Here is a 19,294-nt window from a genome sequence, read left to right as displayed (position 1 = left end):
TTCTTTTAGGTTTGCATTTTAAACCTGCCTGTTGCCAAAGTGGCAATGAGCTTGTGAAATAATCAATTTCTCTTAAAATTTTAGATCAGTACATTATCTTTGGCACGGAAGAAGGTATCTATACTTTGAATTTGAATGAACTTCACGAAGCAACAATGGAACAGGTGATTTTTGGTGTATTGAACACACAGAATAGATTTGGGGATGTTATGAAAAAAGAAAGTTTGTTATTAGAGGGGGTCAATGGGATACCACGCTTTGGGGCATAAACTGATTCACATCAAAGCCGGAAATGGAAGTCCAAAAATGAATGGTTCCCCTGCCTACCTGAATTTTTGGCTGCTGCTTATGTAATGCTGCTTTCAGAGGAGTTTGCTACTAAAACATCTGTCTTCTCCTTGGAGACAACAGATTACCTGCCCTTTCTCTCTCAATTTTATCTCCACTAGATGGCATATTGCTTCTCCGCTGAATGCTACCGAAGCCCTCAGCCATTTAATTTAGCTGGCATTGTTACCAATGAATACGGATTTGCATCTGTTTTCCTGGGCTCTCTAACCCTTTCCAAAGCCACTTCATGCAATCGTGATATTGTTACGTTTGCTTTTTTAGAGTCAGGAGTAGCAGAGGATTCTCGGAAGAGAAGTGTTGGCAGACGCTGATAATGAGATTTATACCTGTAGGTTTCTGAAGCAGTCCACAAAGGCACTTCAGGCATCTAAAGAGCGTTAAATTCAGTCAAGAGATGGCACAGGTCAGAAAGCGGAGGTGGCAGGGTGGGTGTATCTATGAGTAATAGAGAGAGAAAGATGATTTCACAGAAAGGGCATTGCACAGAGATCTGTGCTTAAGAGAAGGGAGTCCTCTGTTTCTGGAAGCATCGTGCTAGAGGACAAAACTTGAGAGGGGCAAAAGAAAAAGGGAAGTGGTTCAGCAAGGTCACGGAGGGGGTTAGTTTGGAATGAACAGAAGAGAGAGAAGATTATAAAGAGCTTGATGGTGAGAATTGTGAATTTGAATTCAGTGAGCAGATCCTTTTAAGTTAAGAGAGCTGAGGGTGCACCTGAATGCAATAGGAGAGAGTTGAATATGAAGTTGCTTATCTTTTTGTAGCCTCAGCAGACATGGGGAACAAATACCTACTTTTCTAATAAATTTCTAAAAGTTGTGCTGGTTGCTGTTGGAGACCCTCTGGCGTTCTTACCACAATTTTCTCTTTACTTTGTTAGTCAAAGCAATCTCTTTCCTTGTACATTTTCCTAAATTATTCTTCCATATGCTTTTTTATATCCTATTGAAAGGTCAGATATGCCAGTGGTGGGTAGAAAGAACATTCAATGCACCCCAAAATGAAAAGTTCCGTTTCTGGGAGAGCATTCTCAGTTGGCAGAGGTCAGGTGTCATCCACTTCAAACCCTGGAGGATTCACCGGAGTGCTTTTACTGTGCCACTTATTTCTTTATTTGCTTTTATTAATTTCATTATTTCTCCCCACCAAATGCACATTTTAACTGTTTCTCAAACTTCTAATTGTGTTTACATCTTCCAAAGTGCTTACTGCCTCTCTAGGGTTAATATCTCCTAATTTCAGAAGTATACTTTTATTCCATTGTTAGTTTTTCAGTGAAAATGCTAAATAGAACCAGACCCAGAGAAGACACTATGTATCTACAGGCTGCTTTTTCCTTCTATTAGATAGAAATTGCTGATAGACACTCTCTTTTTATGTCAAACCAGTTGTATGTTTTCTTTCTGCAATTTCTTCTACCCCGTGCTTTCTTATTTTGCACGTGGGAATGGCACGCAGGACAAGGTCCTTCACACATGGTTCACATCTTACTGTTTCACTGCCCCCAGCAGGGCAGTCATTCTGTAAAAGAAAGAAATTCAGATGTTCAAATACAGCCTGTTCTGCACAAGTCTGCACTAGCTGCTCTTCTCATCCCTTGGTAATTAAAAAGTATGTGGCTCGTTCCTGTGCTACTCTGGGTATCTAGTCAGTCAGTCAGACTATTTTTCAAGTCCCACAGCCCTTTTTATTTGGCATAGGTACGGTGTTTGTCCTTCTTGTGCTCCGTGTTTGCCCGTCAGTTCTTGAAGATAATCATTACTGAGACCTTGGGGTTTGAGCCAGTTCTTAAGTACTGTAAAGTAAACTTTAGCGGGACCTGCTGACATGAGCGTATCTAGTTGAAATAGTGTGTAATGTGTTCTTTTTCTGCTTCTAGCACAAGTTTCTACCCCAGTGCTATTAACTGTGCTATTCCTCTTTTCTTCTTGTGGGGCCATTAAATGAAGCTAGTGGGAGCCAAATTAAAAATAAACAGTGGATAACTGGTTTGGGACCTTTTGCTATGGAGAGCTGCAAGTGCCAGGAGTTACCCGAGTTCAGAGGGGAAACTGGACAAATTTGAAGCTGGTAAATCCATTGAAGCTCACAAAATGCATAAAGCCCGTATCTGATTCGGCAGGTTTCTGAGTTGAAGAACTTGGTGCCTGGCAGAGTATTAGGTGCGGTATTACATACATTTTTTTCCATGTTTTCACCACTTTTAGGAGAAATTACGTGGCATTATGGTGACTGTTGGAAACATATATTAGGTTAGATGGACGTTTGCATAAATGAGTACAATCATTCCTTTGTAGAGCCTTGATTCAAGCATCTTCTGCTGTGTTTTGCAACAACTTCCCTCAGTGGATCCATCTGCTGTTGTCTTTTTTTAATAGTCTCCTTTAGAAATAGCTTAATCCTTTGAACTCCTTTTTTTCTTGACGGAGGACCTTACCTGTGACTACTGTTCAATAATTTATATTTTTTTTTTAACAAAATCCCTGTCCTTATTCTGTTGTCCTTATCCTTTCCTTCATTGAGACTCCTGAACGCTGTCATTTGCCATCACATTTATCAAAATTCCCTTCAGGTTGTCAAGAGGGTCTTCTTAACTTTAACCTCTTCTCAAATCTAGACTAGTTGCCTCATGAGTAACTTCTTCCCACTGAAGCAAAAATAAGTCCCAGAGCCTTCCGTGAACAGTATGTTTACAAAGCAGCATGCTGACACAAATAGCCAGGTGGGTAAGTCCCACAAAATACAGGATTTTGTGGTAATTCAAGTTGCTGAGAAAATACTAATGCCTTTTTTCCCTTTCTTTGGACTTTTATGGAGTTTATTAGGTTTCTATAGTAATGTTATCTTTCTTTCTCTGGTTGTCATTCCTGAGCAAACTATATCTTTCTATATATGGTATTCCAGTCCTGCCTGTTGTCCCACTTTGGCTCTGTGCTCTAATTAAAAAAATAGAGAAAAATTGAATTTTGAAAGTTTCCAGGGTAGAGGAGGGAAGGAATGAAAGCTATTTTAGACAGAGAAAAGGGCTACATGAAGGTCCAAAGTATGAATTAAAGGGGAAGCTGTGGTTGCAGCTGGGACTTTCTCCAGTGTCGATCCCTGCAGGAATGGTGCTGGAGCTGGAGCAGGCAGAGAAACCACAGTTGGAAATTCCTTTATGTTTTTATTAATGGAAATATTTTCTTTTTCCAGTTATTTCCACGAAAGTGCACCTGGCTGTATGTTATCAATAACACCTTAATGTCCTTGTCAGGTATGTATAAATAGAGTGAAAATTAATAAAATTATAAATAAAGAGAAACATTTTAAGTCATAATTCAGTACAATGTATTTTGATTGTACTGAAGTAGAAAACTGCATTGTTTCTTGTGTTTGTACAGGAAGCTTTGGTTCAAGAGTGTTTTAATGTGTAAGACTTTCAGAGGTAAAGCTGGATGTTTACAAGCAGTAGAGGCAGTTGTCTGCAGCGTCCCACCACATTAGTATTTATTTATTTACTTACTTTTAGTTAGTTTGGTAAAGCTCTGCACTTGGTATTTGTCAAACAAAAGTTGCCTCTGCCAAGGCTGCAATTTGACTGAAAGTGCCTAGAGAATCGAAGGTTTTTCCTCTTCTGTGGTCCCTGAGCTCGGAGAGTCGGAATGAGGGTGGCTTTCGTGTGTCAGAACAAAATTAGGAGAGGATGAACATAGGTGCATTGTCAAAATGTAGCTGCAATGTATGATCACTCTCACTGTGGTGTAGCCTGGCAGCATCTTTGGTGGAACCAGATTCAGAAAATAAATCCACCCTTAAACAAAAGCAGTTTCAATTTGAAGGAGAATGAGGTGGCTGTGCAATACTACTGCTCTTGCAGATTGATTCTTGAAAAAAATATCTTTTTTTCATCAAATTGTCCTGGAATAGGAAACAGAGGCGCGGTGGCATGCAGACTAATTGTAGGACTGTGCCTTTAAACATGCAGGGGTTTGTGTGACACCACTTATATTGATTTATAGATAAAGAAAATGTCCTGATATAGTTAATTGTTGTTGTATAATTACAGCCTTCTAAAAATGTGAATAAAGCTAACTTTCAGACCTGCTTTAGTGTTACTGAAGTGAACTTGGATTTGAATGCTGTTTCTTCTCTATATGCATTATTATTGTTGTCTTGTTTCATTTTTCTTCATAACTCGACTTGAAATATCTGACGCACGTGCTCCGTTTCTCTAGAAGGTAATGTTCCATACATGCATTTTTCTAAAATGTGCGGTTCTCTGCTGGAGGCATGGGTGCGATGTCAATTGTGCTTTTCTCTCTTACAGGGAAAACATTCCAGCTCTACTCCCACAATTTAATAGCTTTGTTTGAACAAGCCAAAAAAACAGGATTAGCTGCTCATATTCAAACCCATAGATTTCCTGACAAAATATTACCAAGGTACAAATCTTTCACTTGTAGACAGTTATTAGCAAGTGAAAATTCCCATAAATGTTGTTTGTGCTGTTGAATTGGTAGCATGAAGGGCCTTCGGCATCTTTTGCTGATGCTTTTTTTTTTTTATAATTGTTATTCCAGAAAGTTTGCCTTAACGACAAAGATCCCTGATACAAAAGGATGCCACAAATGCTGTATAGGTGAGTAGGCGTTCAGCTTTGCATTTTTTTTCCTGGCCTTTGTCGTTGGGCATGGCATGTCTTAAACTCATTTCTTTTTAATAAACTTATAGTTAGGTCATCGTTCAGAAAACAGTATGACTGCATTATTTCTTAATGCTGTGCCTAACTGGTGCATAGCTTTCTTTTTAATTAATGTGGAGGTCTTTATGCTGCTCAGTGGAAAAGTGTTTTTTATATCAGCTCTTAACCTAGAAATGTTGCTGTCTAGAGCACGGTCCAAAGGGAAACCCTGGAGAATGCCAGTAGTGTGTAGTTGATGGGTGTTGGATGCTCCCTTTGAGAGCTGCTGATGCCAAGACAAGCTCCCAGTGAATAAATCGATGTTGGGTATCGCTGGCCTCAGGCCACTCACGCCGACTGGTTGCTGTGACCTACAGCCTGCCTCCAAGTGTAACGCTTGGTACAGAATCCCAGACTTGTTGCACACGCACAAGATCCAACTTTGAGCGAGGCTAACTTGAAAAGATTATTTTCCACGCAGAAAAGGCTGGACGTGAATAAAAATTATGTCAGCCTGAGGAGGAGTGAAGCCATCGCGCAAGTTCTAAGTGCACACAAAAGAGTTGAAGCTTGTGAAGTTACAGATTGGTCTTTGGCTTCACTGACTTTCAAAAAGGCTTGGGCTTTCTACAGAATGCATGTCCTTTTGAAAACTGGCCCTAGTGCTGTGTGAAATTATACCTTTACTCTCTTAAAAATGCTTAAGCAGAGTATAAAGTACCGAGTTGCAAACTTGGATATGCTATTTAAATCATATAAAGTGTCTGCAGTGGACATGTTTACAAATGATGCTGGAAGTCAGGCTGGACTTGTATCCAACTAAGCTTAAAAAAAACCAGCACCCAAACCTTTCATCATATTATTGCATTAAAAAAACCAACCCCCAAACCCTTCACCATATTATTGCATTAGCTGTCAAAGCTCACAAGGAGTTATGGGCCGTCTTGACTGCTTGGGAATTATTTTTTATTTAAATCACAACTTGACCTGGACCTTTCACTCCCCCTCCCACGCAGCCACAGGAAGAAGGTGTTACAGCTTTTCTGGCCACTCAGCATGTGGCCTCTTTACTGGGACTCAAAGAATGCCAGTGGTTATTAATTATAAGTATAATTGAATTTGTCTGGAACGTAGCACAATATTAATCACTGTGGATATATGACTGGCAAGCCAGAAGGCAATTACCAGTGTGAAACTGATACTGTTTCTTAAATTATTTGTAAAGATAGCTGCAGGGTTTTTTTCAAGTATGCATAGAACTTCCTGGACTTAAAAAGGGTTTTTTTTCTGGTTTTGTTTGTTTATTTTATATAGTACGAAATCCATACACAGGACATAAATACCTGTGTGGTGCACTGCAGTCTGGAATTGTTCTACTACAGTGGTATGAGCCAATGCAGAAATTCATGTTAATAAAGGTAAGTATTTCATTTTAGTTTAGAACATTTAATCTTAATCATTATACAGTTGTTGAAATAACGTTTCCAGAATTTGTAATGGAAAGTGCATCCCAGTCTGGTGCCATTTGTGGGTTCTGAGCCCTTGAAAATCTGCCTTGACACATTTTGAGTAAGAAAATCTTGTGACTGAAGTCAGTCAAGTGTTGGATCAAGCCCAGCACTAGCAATAACAGACCAGCGTATACCTCTGCGCAACGCCATGTTGCTCCCAGCTCATGCTGGCTTAAAAACGCACTCTTAGTAGCAGTGAAAAATTCTTCTATACCTTTTATACTTTGCGCATGTTGTTTTAGGATTCTTACTTCCAAGGTAAAAGGAAACTTTACAAATGCCTCATTATGTTTTTTCCAGCACTTTGATTTTCCTTTGCCAAGCCCTTTGAATGTGTTTGAAATGCTAGTGATACCGGAGCAGGAGTACCCGATGGTCTGCGTAGCTATCAGTAAGGGTACTGAACCAAATCAGGTAGTTCAGTTTGAGACAATCAACTTGAACTCTGCTTCTTCGTGGTTTACAGAAATTGGTGCAGGTAAGACTGTCGGTCCACCTTGCAACCGTTTTATTGTCTGGTGACCGTTGGATATCCCTTCCTCGTATGTCATTTGGAAACCCTATAGGCTAGGCAAAATGATGCAGCTGCTTCTTAGCATATTGAAGCTGATCCCAGGTTTTTCTTGTGACAACCTGCCAACTTCAGTATAAACAATCTTTCTTAAAAGACTTCATTTTTAGACACATCTTTTATTTTTTACATTTTCTTAAGTAGTAATGCGGACCCTGCTTATTGGGTTCACGTTTGTGGTTGCATACTTTTTCCTGGGGTCAGTCTTACTTCTCTTTCCCCTTCTTTCCTGTGTAAAGACTCGCATAAATGCATTCTTGTCTGTCCTGCAGCCCTTGGGGGAGGCTTGTCATCTTCAGCTGGCTAGTAATAAGTAGAAGATTTTGTTTTATCTTCAATTATCTTCAAAAGCTAGTTGATACCTTGCAGATGCTTTTCTCTGCTGGCTTTGTTGGATATACTTTTTTAAATTTAAGTACTGCTTTTTAGCAGCTGTACCGAGAACTTCATTAATAAAAACTAGAAAAACTATTAACTCTAGTTTAATACCAGCAAAATAATCTTTCCAGATGTGGATTTATGGGCAAAGAACATTTTTAGGAGCGAAGATTCCCTTGATGATTCCTTTCTTTCATTATTGTGCCTCTTCGTGAAGGAAGCTGACTTGCTATCCTGAACTGCAACATAAAATATATTTTATGCCGATAAACAGTAGTGCTTTCATATTAAATGCACGCTTTGAACTGGTGGGTTTGTCCTTAGGCCCTGTGCTCCTCCCAGAACATTCTGCGATCATATAGCCTTCAAAATTAAAAGAGTAACAAATACTGTAGATTGCAAAAGGCTTGTAGCGTACTGAAAAGGCTGTAGCAGTTGGTGAGAGGCTGAGATCAGTTGCATGATGTGATATAAAATAATTTGTTTTCTTTTTCATAAGGCAATCAACAGTTAGATGCCATTCACGTAACACAGCTGGAAAGAGACACTGTCCTAGTCTGCCTGGACAGTAAGTAACACATCTCTGTTGGACAAGTTAAACCACATTATGCAAAACTTGTTTTGCCAGAGTTGTTGATTTTAACTGTACCACAAGTTAATTTTTCTCCCTTCATTACTACTTTGTGTTGTTGTGATTCCACTTTCCCTCTTCATGTGTGTATCATTCTTGTTTCTTTTCAAATTGAAGTGTAATGCAGCATTACAGATCAGAATTCAAATATATGCCAATCGGAAATTGTCAAAGTTTACTGGGAAAAAGTGACATTTGCCTGTTGCGTGTGGTAGCAGGACAAATAGCTAACACTCCATCATACACAGTAATTATAACCATAACTCATGCATCAGAGGTTAATACCTCAATGGGAACTTTGCAGTGACTTAGTCTGCCTAAATTTCCAACCTTGGTGTTGAATTCGCATTTCTGCGCTGTTTGTTATTTGCAGGAAGGCTGTCAATATAGTCTAAAAACATAGGAAGTGTATAAGAAGGTTTTCTGTATTTATTTTGAGAGAAGGATTCATTTTAGGCAAATACTGTAGATGTTAGGTTTGGGGGTTTCTTTGTGCCTGAAAGATGAAATGAGTATTTCATACTTAAAGCTGTCGGTAATCCTTTTCAGCAGTGGGGTTTAATACTTATTTTTCTGTTTTTTCTTGAGAATTTGTGAAAATCGTGAATTTACAAGGGAAATTGAAGTCAAGCAAGAAATTGGCCTCCGAGCTGAGCTTTGATTTCTGCATTGAGTCAGTGGGTAAGTGATTTGCTGCTTTATTGTCTCTCAGGGTCTTAAGAACTTAGAGGGATAAGTGTTGAAGGAGTTTTAATAATCTAGACTGGTCTACTGCACCCAGTGAGGCCCAACACTAAAAATTGCATGTGTCAGGATATTGCAAGCTGTCTTTTTGTCTCCACTGACATGCTGAAGAAAGTCAGGCAGTTGCCTGATAGTGTGTCCAATCTGCGCATATTTCTGTCTGGTGTCATTTCTGTTTTATGAGTAAGATGTACCGTGATTTAGTTGAAAAAAAGGCTGACTAATTTCTGGTCATTTCCATAGCACTGAGGAAGAACCTTTGGAGAGGAAAAAATGTTTTAGTAGCACATAAATTTCTGTTAGTCTTCTAAAAGCTAAGATTTTATTTAAAGTGATAGCACATCTGTTTTTTAACAGTCAGGGTAATAGTATTTGAATCTAATTCTTAGAGGACAGGCTGCTGTCTTTAGACTACTAGAGGACAGCAGCCTTGCTTCTAAAACTTGAGTTGTAATTGTGAAGCAAGTATTTCTGCTGTGATAAGCTTTCAGAAGTATTTAGTTAACGGAAGTTTAATAATTCCATGCCTCAGAAACTGAACTTCTTTCTGGAATCAAAATCAGTAAAGACACAACTTGTGTTTGTTAGCAGTTCCGTACAACTTGCAGTTCTGGGTTCTTCAGGCATCTTCCCTTTAGAAGAAGATTCTTGCCGTAGGTATTTTGTATTTAACAGCAGTTGGTAAAGCAGTGCACATTCTTTTAATCAAGCCTATGATTCTTCCCTAAATTCTGACATGTTCTAATTAACTGCTGTACTTGTATCATACAATATCTCCTGCTGACACATGCATAATGTGACTCGACCATTGCCTTTTCCTTGAACTCTGAAGGAATTCATAGACAGAAGTATTTATCCTGAAGTCTCGCGCTTACCAGCTGACACTGAATAATGTGAGCAGTTCTTTGCACTCCAAGTGGTCTCTTGGGAATTCAGGGTATTAAACAACTCTATTCTCTGGTTGCAGGGTGGAGTGGGGAGTAGCAGGTGAAGATGAGGCTAAGGCTGTTGTGACAAACATTGCTCTTAGGATTCTGCTGAATGCCTTTGTTCTGCGTATTCAGGACGTGGCTAATACTGAGCAGACAGAAAATGTGACTCGAAGGAATAGTAAAGGAAAACAAGTAGGATTTAGGAAAATAAAACACGGTGTAAAATATGTTTCCGTGACACTGCCTAAAGAACACCAGGCTCTTTCATCCATTATTTTCAGCGGTCTGGTAATTAAATCATTCAGAGCTGGTAGCTTTCTGTGTTCTCTCTTTGGCCCTGAATGGAAGACTCCTCCCATTTTTCATACTTACATCTATTTTGAAGTAAATGTAATAACTCAAATGATCTGTATTTTCCAGCAACCCACAGTGTTTTGGTTGGCAGCATGTTTATATGCTTCCTGGTGTTTTCTCCAGAATCATTAGGAAAACAAAGATCCAGAGAACAGAAGTGAAAGGGAGAAAAAGAAAAACCAGAGATGCCTATCTTGTCTTGGCAAACAGGGAATGTCTGCGTGGTAGTTTTGAATTGCACATTAAAAAGTAATGCGCATCTTGGATCCAATTAGTCGTTTCAGTCCAGTTTTTCTGCAGTGATTTTGGAGTTTGGTTCTTCTACCAGGAGTCCAGTTCTCACCACATCCTTTCTCCACGCGTACTTTCACCACACACTTCCCATCATCACTGCTGGTGAGAAATCCAGATTTCTCTGCTTCAGATAAACCACGCTCAGGTCTGATTTTGTGTTTCTCCTTTGCAGTGTGCCTTCAAGACAGTGTGCTGGCCTTCTGGAAACACGGCATGCAGGGAAAAAGCTTTAAGTCAGATGAAGTAAGTAATCTCCCGGTCTCTCCAGGTTTAATTTCTTCCTGTTCCTTGTTTACCACTTGATCCTTTTGCCCTTCTAGCTGCTTCCCTAGTGATAATGCTTGTGCTCCATGTTGTCATTGCTTCAGCTTGCTGCTTGCTTTCTCTGACTTCCCCTCATGTGTTGCTCTCAATAAAGCGCACACGTGCTTTAGCCAGCTCTGTTTCCAAGAATATCAGTCAGAGATTCCTGAACTGGTTCTGCACAGAGCCGATACAGATATGGTGTAAGCAGCATTTGGGTTTCTTGGATCTTGGATGAAAAGCTCGAGTTGGCAGTATCCCTTTACAAAAAAAAAAAAGGACACCCTTTTCTTTTTTTCTTTTTTTTAAGTGTCCCTTTTAAGTGTCTTTTTTTCAAAAAGAATACTGTCCTTTTTGATGGTATGCTCTGAAAATGCAGAGAAAGCTAGTCAGTCTCTGCGGACAAAGATTTGATCAACATACTCCATCTGCGCCACCAAGTCATCTAGACTGGTAACAGTCTACAATACAAAAATTATTTTAAATAAGTTGTATTTTATGAAATCTAAAACTCTCTTTTGCTTAGCATCAACTTATCTGATTCAGTTGTGTATTTTGCACTAAATTGTATTTGAATTTTTGAGGAGACTGATCTTTTTTTTTCCTTGTAACGCAGACCAATAAACTTCATTTTGCCACTGAAATCGACCTAAATGTCTCCACTTTTCTGCAGGTTACCCAAGAGATATCAGATGAAACCAGGGTTTTCCGCTTACTGGGATCAGACAGGTAATCACCTTGAAGAAACATAAACCTTTTATTTTATTTAAACCAGCTTTCTAGCTTCCAGCTGGAACTGGCTTCCAGCCCACCACAGATCTATCTGTAGGCAGTCCCGGGGGAGGCAGTAACACTGTTTCTGCCTGCAATAGCCAAAATGTAATTAGTGATTGCATCTGCGTCCAAAATTATGACTAAGAGCCCCTGTGACCTCCCCCACTTTGCACTGCAGAGATAGAAGTGTGAATACAAACACAGGCTTATAGAGAAACAGCGTGAGGAGAGACGTGACTGGGAGAGATGAGAACCTGTCTTTGGCCCATGGTAAGCAGGCTGCCCAGGGCACTTCTGGAAAAGCCTGCTCCTGGCTTGGATTTTACTGGTGAACTGGTGAATTGTCTCAGCAGCTAGTTACTTAAAAATAATCTTCACTGCTCTGGACCTTGAGGTCTGGAAACAGCAAAGCAAAGTAGATCACGTACAGGTTTTAATGCACAGTGATCTCCATTCACCCATTACCCGTAACTTCGAGCTGATTCCTTTCAGCCGCTGATGCTGGGGAGAGGTGCAGCTGCCCCAGTCGCCAGATTCGGACATGTGCACTTGTGGTTTCTCAGATAGCCAGAGTCCTAAATGTAGAAGCAGAGTCCAGAAATCAGTTCTAATCCCTGATCTTCTGCTCCCTCCTTTGGTCTTTGGGAAGCCTGGCTCTGACTCGCTTTCTGTGGTAATCTGTAGTTTTGTGTACTTACATCGTTGGCTCCCCAGTCCAGAAAGACAGTGAGAGTGTGCTCGCTGTTTTGAAGAGGAGGCGTAGCCTATACAAGAAACATCTGAAGACTTTGCTTTGCACCTGGCTCACCGAGGACCCTCTGTACTCGGGCACTGCGGTCGGAATTGAGGATCCTTGCCACCGCTGACTCTGGGATCTCAAAAACACAAACACAGTGCAACCTCTGACAATGCATACTCTGCCTTTTCTGTCTGTCATCCCCCTTGTGCGGACAGGCAGTGGTAATTTCCTTCCCTCTTACTCCCAGCAGAGCAGGGAGCATTTTATTGCAAGAATGAGCTTTTGCTAAGGTCCACTGCAGTACAGATGCTGTATGTATTTGTCCAGGTATGTGCTGTGCCACCATCAGTGAATCTTTCTTGCAGACTGGAATTGGTACCTTTAAATGCTTAGGGACATGGTTTAGTGGTGGGTTTGGCAGTGTTAGGTTGATGGTTGGACTTGATGATCTTAAAGGTCCCTTCCAACCTAGACAATTCTGTGATTCTAAATGGCTTGTATTTCTGTGTTGGGCTGATGAACACAGGAGCATCCTAAACGCGCAGAGGGATGGGAAGCAGCATCTCACCTGGTTCGGCTTGCACTTTTATAGAAGACATACGTATCTGAATAACAACTCGGTACAAAGCGCTTTTTGGGGTGGAGATCAGGTTGAAGTCCTTCTGCTGTTTTGCATAGAAGCCATTTTCTTCCACTCTGATCTCCTTGAACTTTGGCAAGTCCCTTGTTCTGTATTTTTCCATCCCTGTACAAATGGAGCAGGAGTTTTTCCTACCATTCAAGTGAATGAGATGTGGTAGCACCTTTTTGGCTTGGATCACTACTACTGAGTTGCAGAAGTGAAGATCAGGGACAGGGGCTGTCAAGAGTGAGACTTCATTTGAAGACTTTTTGAGGAATGTGACATGGGAGGGGAGTGTGTGCAATGCTAACGCTGAGACAGGCTCCCTTTGAGAAATCTAACTCAGAGTTCAAGTGCCGCATTTGGCTTCTTTGATACACAGGTGAAAAACAAAAAGCAGAGCGAAGTTTAATCTTAAAAGTGACGGGATATTGTCCTAGGAACTGGTGCACAGAAACGCAGGAGCTAGGCAGTTGGAAGGGAGAGGGGAAGCCAAAGGCCCAACCATATCGGCCGTGAGGTGATTGTTGAGGTTCAGCATGGGAGAGATGTGTAGAAGATGGCAGTCAGTGTGTCAGGACAGGGAGAGACAGGTTTTTCAGAGGAGCCTACAGGAACATGATCCAGCAGGACAAAGGCTGAGATGGGGTTGAGTGTTCCCTGTGAACCCAGTGGCTAGTAAATATTTAAAAGGGAGAAGAACTGTTTAGGTTAGTGGCTGATGCTTATCGCAAGACATAGGAGGTATAAACATATTGGGGCTGCAGATGATTGGAAGGTTGCATCTCCTCAAAACACTCTGGCTCTGAGATACCTTCCCCGTAGAAGCAGAGGACGTAGCTTATTTCAAGGTGGAGGATGTCAGTTGGGAAGAGGTTTGTAACACGTTGCATGTGCCTTTGGTTGAGAGGGGCAGATTCTGGTTTATCAGAAGTGATGCTGGAAAATGTGGTAACTGATTTGAGGAATACAATACCCAAGATATTTAGGAGAACCTGTATCCCTCCAATGCGTAGAAAGCTGCAGGCAACAAGTTTGTTCCTCCTCAGTAGTTATACCACATGCTCTGTATTTTGCCACTAACCATTTTGGATTGTGTTTGTGTTTGATTGCAGAGTGGTAGTGTTAGAAAGCCGGCCAACAGAAAATCCGACTGCACACAGCAATCTCTACATCTTGGCTGGACATGAAAATAGTTACTAAGCAACAGTAACCTAACGCAAATAACAGAGTGAATTTGCCACACAAGGAACAAAGAAGCATTAGGAAACTCCATACAAGCAGGACTGTGACTTACTGTTTCTTTTCTTGACACGTAAATGATGTTGTTTTCGGGTGGAAATCAATACATTTTTGCAGCTGGGAACAGCTGGTTCTGTCTCTTGCCACTGTGTGGTTGGTTATATCGAGTTTGCTTAATAAAAGCTATGAGATAAATAGCCCTTTACTCATTAGTTTTAGGGAAACAGAGCCTTTAAAAAAAATGTTTTGCAGTAAAGGTGCCATAAACTGTTAAATATTTTACTTCCCTTGGATTTTCCTTATATTCTGTAGATGTAGATATAGTACTGGCTGTTTCCCTGTTTTATACTGAGTCTTAATGAAAAAAGATTTGTGTAGGAAGTGAAAGTATCTGCAAAGCTTTTTGGTTTTAAATCTGCCATTCGGTATGGCTTTGTATAATAGACTATTTAATCCTTATTTATTAATCTGCTGCTAGAATGGTGTAATGTATCTAACTTTTAGCAAAGGAAGGTTGCAGAGCAGCTTACTTTTTTTTTTTTACAGTTGTATAAAGATTTGATTATTCTTTTTTCTCGTAGGGGTGTAGTGCATTATTGAGGGGTATGTTACAATGTTGGTTGATCTTGTAAAAATGCGGTTTTGTACAACAAAGTATTTTGTATTGATTTTCTGCCTGCAGAATTGCCATAAAAGGGATTTTCTTATTTACTAGATGTAGGGTGTGTGTACACAAAATATAATATTGATATCAGACATGTTGCTACTGGGTGGGTGTGTACAATATACGTGTGTGTGTGCATGTGCGCATGTGTGTTAAGTTGACCGGCAGTGTGTATTTTTTTTATATATATATATATTTATATATATATAAAAATGTACAAAATATATGCTTTATTTTCATAAATTAGGGATAAGCCTTGTGACGTGAAATGGAAATTGTACCTGGTCATCATCCTTAATGAATGAAAGTATCATGTATCAAACTGCCCATGACGTATAGTTTATTTATACTATTCCAGAGGGGAGCCTATAGTGATAACTGAGCTTACGAGCTTTTTTGTTCGTGCAGCCATCCAGCCGTTGTCACTCAGACAGTTGTTTGGAAATGGTTATTCCCCAGCTGTGTAGTATAAATAAATATGATAAGAACCAGTATCCTATATTAAAGCTTTCGATCACTTTTTTTTCCCTTCCCTATTTTGTCACCTGCATTTTTCTTTCTCTTTTTATTTCTCCATTAAAGAGTCACATCGGTTCCTTTTGTCTTCCTCATTAATTAAAATTCTTGAGGTACCATTAAATATAAATATAGACTGACTACAGGATAGCATCTGGTTTTACTACCTCACATTAACCTGCTAGCTTCACTGTAAGTAAACACAGTCCATAGGCAGACACGGTGGCGGTTCACAAACATTTGAATTGAGGGGGTTTGAAATGAAATCCTACAGCGTACTGCTGCCTGCTCGATTTCTGGGAGCCGCCACCCCAGGCCAGAGAGGTTAGAAGCTTCACACGTCATTTTAGTAAAGCGGTAAAGGTGAGTGTGTTACAACGGCCTGGCCTGTCTGACGGCTCTGCGGTTTGATCTTCACTCACAACCTGAGGAATTGCTGGTGTCTGCTTAGGCATCAGACGGCGCGATTCATAATTTAACATTGATGGAATCCACTCGGCACACGTGATGACTCGGTAATGTCTGTTTGTTACTAGGTACAGCTGGAGTTTGATGTTGTTCTGAAGGTCTGGAAGGAAAAATAGACCTGCGCACAATTTAGCATTTTATCCCCTTAGCATTGTCATTCAAAACTAATTCTTGCTCTGGACTTGATATTTAAATCAGGTCAAGCTTTTCAGTTCTGAAACTGTATCAAAGTTTAATAAATAGTAAGTGTACAGATAATTACAAATCCGTTCACATCAGCTGTAATTGGATCAGCAGTATTAAAAGAGGGATGTGTAACTTTGGTGTTTTAAAGAAATTGAGTTCTCTAGAACTGAAATTACTTCTCCATAGGTAACAGTGATTGGTGATTAACCCTCAGATGGTATAACTCCTTGTCTACAAAGACTTCACAATGAAAATGAAGACAAAGTGAAGCACCAGGTGTAGATGTTGTAGAGCAAACGCTTTCACTTAATTTACCTCATTCACTGCAAACATAATTTTGGCATCATCTTTGAAAACACTTAAAGAGAAGACCTCTAAAAGACTAGAGAAATCTGTAAATAAAATAGGAATATTTATGGGGAATGACTGGAGTAAATAACTATTAGGTCATGACACTGTCATGCAGAAGTAATGAACTGAAAGTATTTTTCTTTGAATGACATGAATGACTGGTGATTTGCTGAATCATAGAAAATGAATCTAGGAAAGTCATTTAATCAAACCTCCTTTTTTTAGCTTTCAAAGCATTTCTAATGGCATATTCCGAAATGCTTTGTCTGGGTTGGTTTTATAGACAGTGGCATTTTTTGCATGATCTGCAAGATACTGTTTCCTAATGTAAAACCTCACTCGTTACTCTTAGCGGAGTATAGCACAACGGATTTGCATGTTTCATAGCTGAACCGGCCAGTCTCGGTGACTCTGACTAGTGTAATTTGTATTTGTTAGACTGTTTAAGTTAGTCTGGTATTGTCTGTATCTTTGTATGTTTTTGTGACGTTTCAACCAGGGTTGAGAAAGCCTAGTGTGCAGAGGTTTGGAGTTTGTAAAGCAAAAGCTTGCTCACCCCCTCATTACTCTTTTGACAGATGTCAAAGTATTAGTTATCTGGTGCACAAGGTTCACGTATTCAACTTGAATGCCTTAAAACAGGCTCCCAGTGCTCTTTGAAGTACAGACAGTATTTGAAGAGCAGCCTGTAGATTAGTCTCTTTTGATTTCCTGACCAAATTAATTGTAACGAAGAAATACAACTGTAATTGTGATGACATCTCTTTAAAAGATGAAAGGTACAACGCATCAGTGAGCCACTGTATCTCTGAATGAAAAGGACAAGACTGGGAGACTTTCTGAAATGTACTTTTTACCTTGTTTAGTCATTAGATTGTAACTGAGACTCTAACTGCACTTGTTCCAGTTTGTGTAACTAGGCTTTGTTCTACATAAATTTCTGTTGCAGTTCATTTCAGTCTATGCCAAATAAACTATGCTTTATTTGATACCTAGATGTGGCGTGATAGAGTTGCTGGGAACAATACCTTATTGGACGTATCTCCAAAGAAGTAAAACAGTCTCCAGGTTTTATGGCGGTTGGTGGGAAGAGCCTGATCCGGAGCAGGCCACTCTGCTCAATCCTACAGGCTGCCCGGGAGCCACACGACATCTCCCACGTACAGCAGATTGACGAGGAAAGGGAGGTCTGGTGATAGCGTGGGAATGAGAAATCAGAATAGCAGTGGCAAAGTCAGTCCAGCTTTGTGCTACCCAGCACAGCCCTGCTGCCAGTCGCCTGGAGTCACCACGGAACCACTCCTGAGTTGTCTGGCTTGAAGACCAGAGACTGGCTTCCTCATGCCCAGTTCATCAGATAGATAGCACAGCGGCTGGTGGGCTCTAAAGGAGAGTTCCTTAGAATAAGAAAACATGAACACAAGCATTTGGCACTCCACCCTGGCCACAGCTCAGTCTTAGCAGGATCTAGAGCAGTTCATACCAGCCTTGCCCTCATGCGTTGGCCACCTGTGTACTGCAAGTGGTTCAGCCGTTGGTCCATCCGGACCCCAGATCTTCAGGGATGTGCTGAGGTAGAGAGAAAAGGGGGTTTGTGAACGTGCCTTTGGACAACAGAAAGAACTGCCAGTTACTGGTAAACAAATAAATACAGATAAATGCTCCTCCTCTGTGGAAGACTATTCCCACTGTGGGTGAATCTCAGTGTCAGCCTGTATGTGTTATCGTCATAGATTCCATGATTCTATCACAGAAACCTTGATAGAGCTGGAAAAATCTCAATGGCAGGATAGTTCTACCAAAGAACACATTTGTCATAAGAGTACTCTTCACCCTTTTATTTTTAAAGTATGCAGAGAAAGAACCAAAAAGAGACAGCACGTGTGGCAGCGAGAACATGAAGAGACTACTCATCCTTGATGAATGTGGCTTAGGAAGAAAAATAAATAGTGAATCTTTTGTCCTGAGTAGAATTCAGGACGCACTCCAGGAAAGGACTGGGGAGGGAGGAGGCATAAGTTGGAGTAGGGTGTCTACACCCATCTCCAAATCTACAACTGGAAGCAATTGCCACCATAAAAGGCCCTCTTTGTCAGGGTATGAGGAAATGGCTAAGGAGCCCAGGGCCTAAATGAGTGCATGAGGAAAGATAATGCAACGGTAAGAGATGGAAATGCTCGCTGAAAGGGTCTAGCTTCTGGTGGAATCTCATCAGCTAGGAGACACTTACTGAGGTGCTTGAACTGTCCAGGGGGGAGATGTTCCAGGGAAATCCAGGCTGCATCCCCAGCAGCGTGGCCAGCAGGGCGAGGGGGGATTGTGCCCCTCTGCTGCGCTCTGGGGAGACCCCCCTGCAGTGCTGCCTCCAGCTCGGGGGGTCCAACAGCAGAAGGACACGGAGCTGTTGGAGTGGGGCCAGAGGAGGGCACAAAGATGCTCCGAGGACTGGAGCCCCTCTGCTGGGAGGACAGTCTGAGAGGGTTGGGGGTGTTCAGCCTGGAGAAGAGAAGGCTCTGGGGAGACCTTAGAGCCCCTTCCAGTGCCTAAAGGGGCTCCAGGAGAGCTGGGGAGGGACTCTGGATCAGGGAGGGGAGCGATGGGATGAGGGGGAACGGTTTTAAACTGAAAATGGGGAGATTTAGATATTAGGAAGAAATGTTTTACTGTGAGGGAGGTGAGACACCACCACCGCTGGTTGGAGAGGGTGCCCGGGCTGCCGGGGTGAAGGGCTGTGGGTGCTGTTTGAAGCCTGATGACTTTGGGGGAGACGTTCCCTCTTCCTCCCACCCCTGCAGGGAAATTGACTACAAACCAGAGACCCCCCCTGGAAAAGCAGAGCGCTGGAGAGGAGTACAGACAAAATGGTGCAGTGGGACGCAAAGCCCGGGGGGAGGCTTGGCCCCCCGAGGGGGTTGTGTGGCCCCGTGAGAGGCCGTGGGGTATCCCCCTCTCCCCTCCCTCCCTCACTGGCGGCCGCCCCGGCTGGTTTTGGGGGTCCCCCGGGG

General features: G+C 41.3%; 1 protein-coding gene across 1 annotated transcript in view; it reads left to right on the top strand.

Moving 5' to 3' along the window:
- Positions 1-14,065, top strand: part of MAP4K5 (mitogen-activated protein kinase kinase kinase kinase 5) — a 46,482-nt gene extending 32,417 nt beyond the window's left edge. Inside the window, exons 20-31 of the mRNA XM_009893888.1 lie at positions 85-164; positions 3,542-3,602; positions 4,564-4,566; positions 4,656-4,770; positions 4,909-4,967; positions 6,324-6,427; positions 6,821-6,998; positions 7,969-8,037; positions 8,689-8,781; positions 10,597-10,667; positions 11,401-11,456; positions 13,978-14,065. Coding sequence (XP_009892190.1) covers positions 85-164; positions 3,542-3,602; positions 4,564-4,566; positions 4,656-4,770; positions 4,909-4,967; positions 6,324-6,427; positions 6,821-6,998; positions 7,969-8,037; positions 8,689-8,781; positions 10,597-10,667; positions 11,401-11,456; positions 13,978-14,065 — 977 coding nt within the window. The remainder of the gene's footprint in view (positions 1-84; positions 165-3,541; positions 3,603-4,563; positions 4,567-4,655; positions 4,771-4,908; positions 4,968-6,323; positions 6,428-6,820; positions 6,999-7,968; positions 8,038-8,688; positions 8,782-10,596; positions 10,668-11,400; positions 11,457-13,977) is intronic.
- The last annotated feature ends 5,229 nt before the right edge of the window (positions 14,066-19,294 follow it).

The sequence above is a fragment of the Charadrius vociferus genome, unplaced genomic scaffold (genome assembly GCF_000708025.1).
Source record: "Charadrius vociferus isolate BGI_N301 unplaced genomic scaffold, ASM70802v2 scaffold49, whole genome shotgun sequence".
Classification (NCBI taxonomy): Eukaryota; Metazoa; Chordata; class Aves; order Charadriiformes; family Charadriidae; genus Charadrius; species Charadrius vociferus.
Note: the sequence above shows the minus strand (reverse complement) of the source record. Positions and strands in the feature narration are given on the sequence as shown.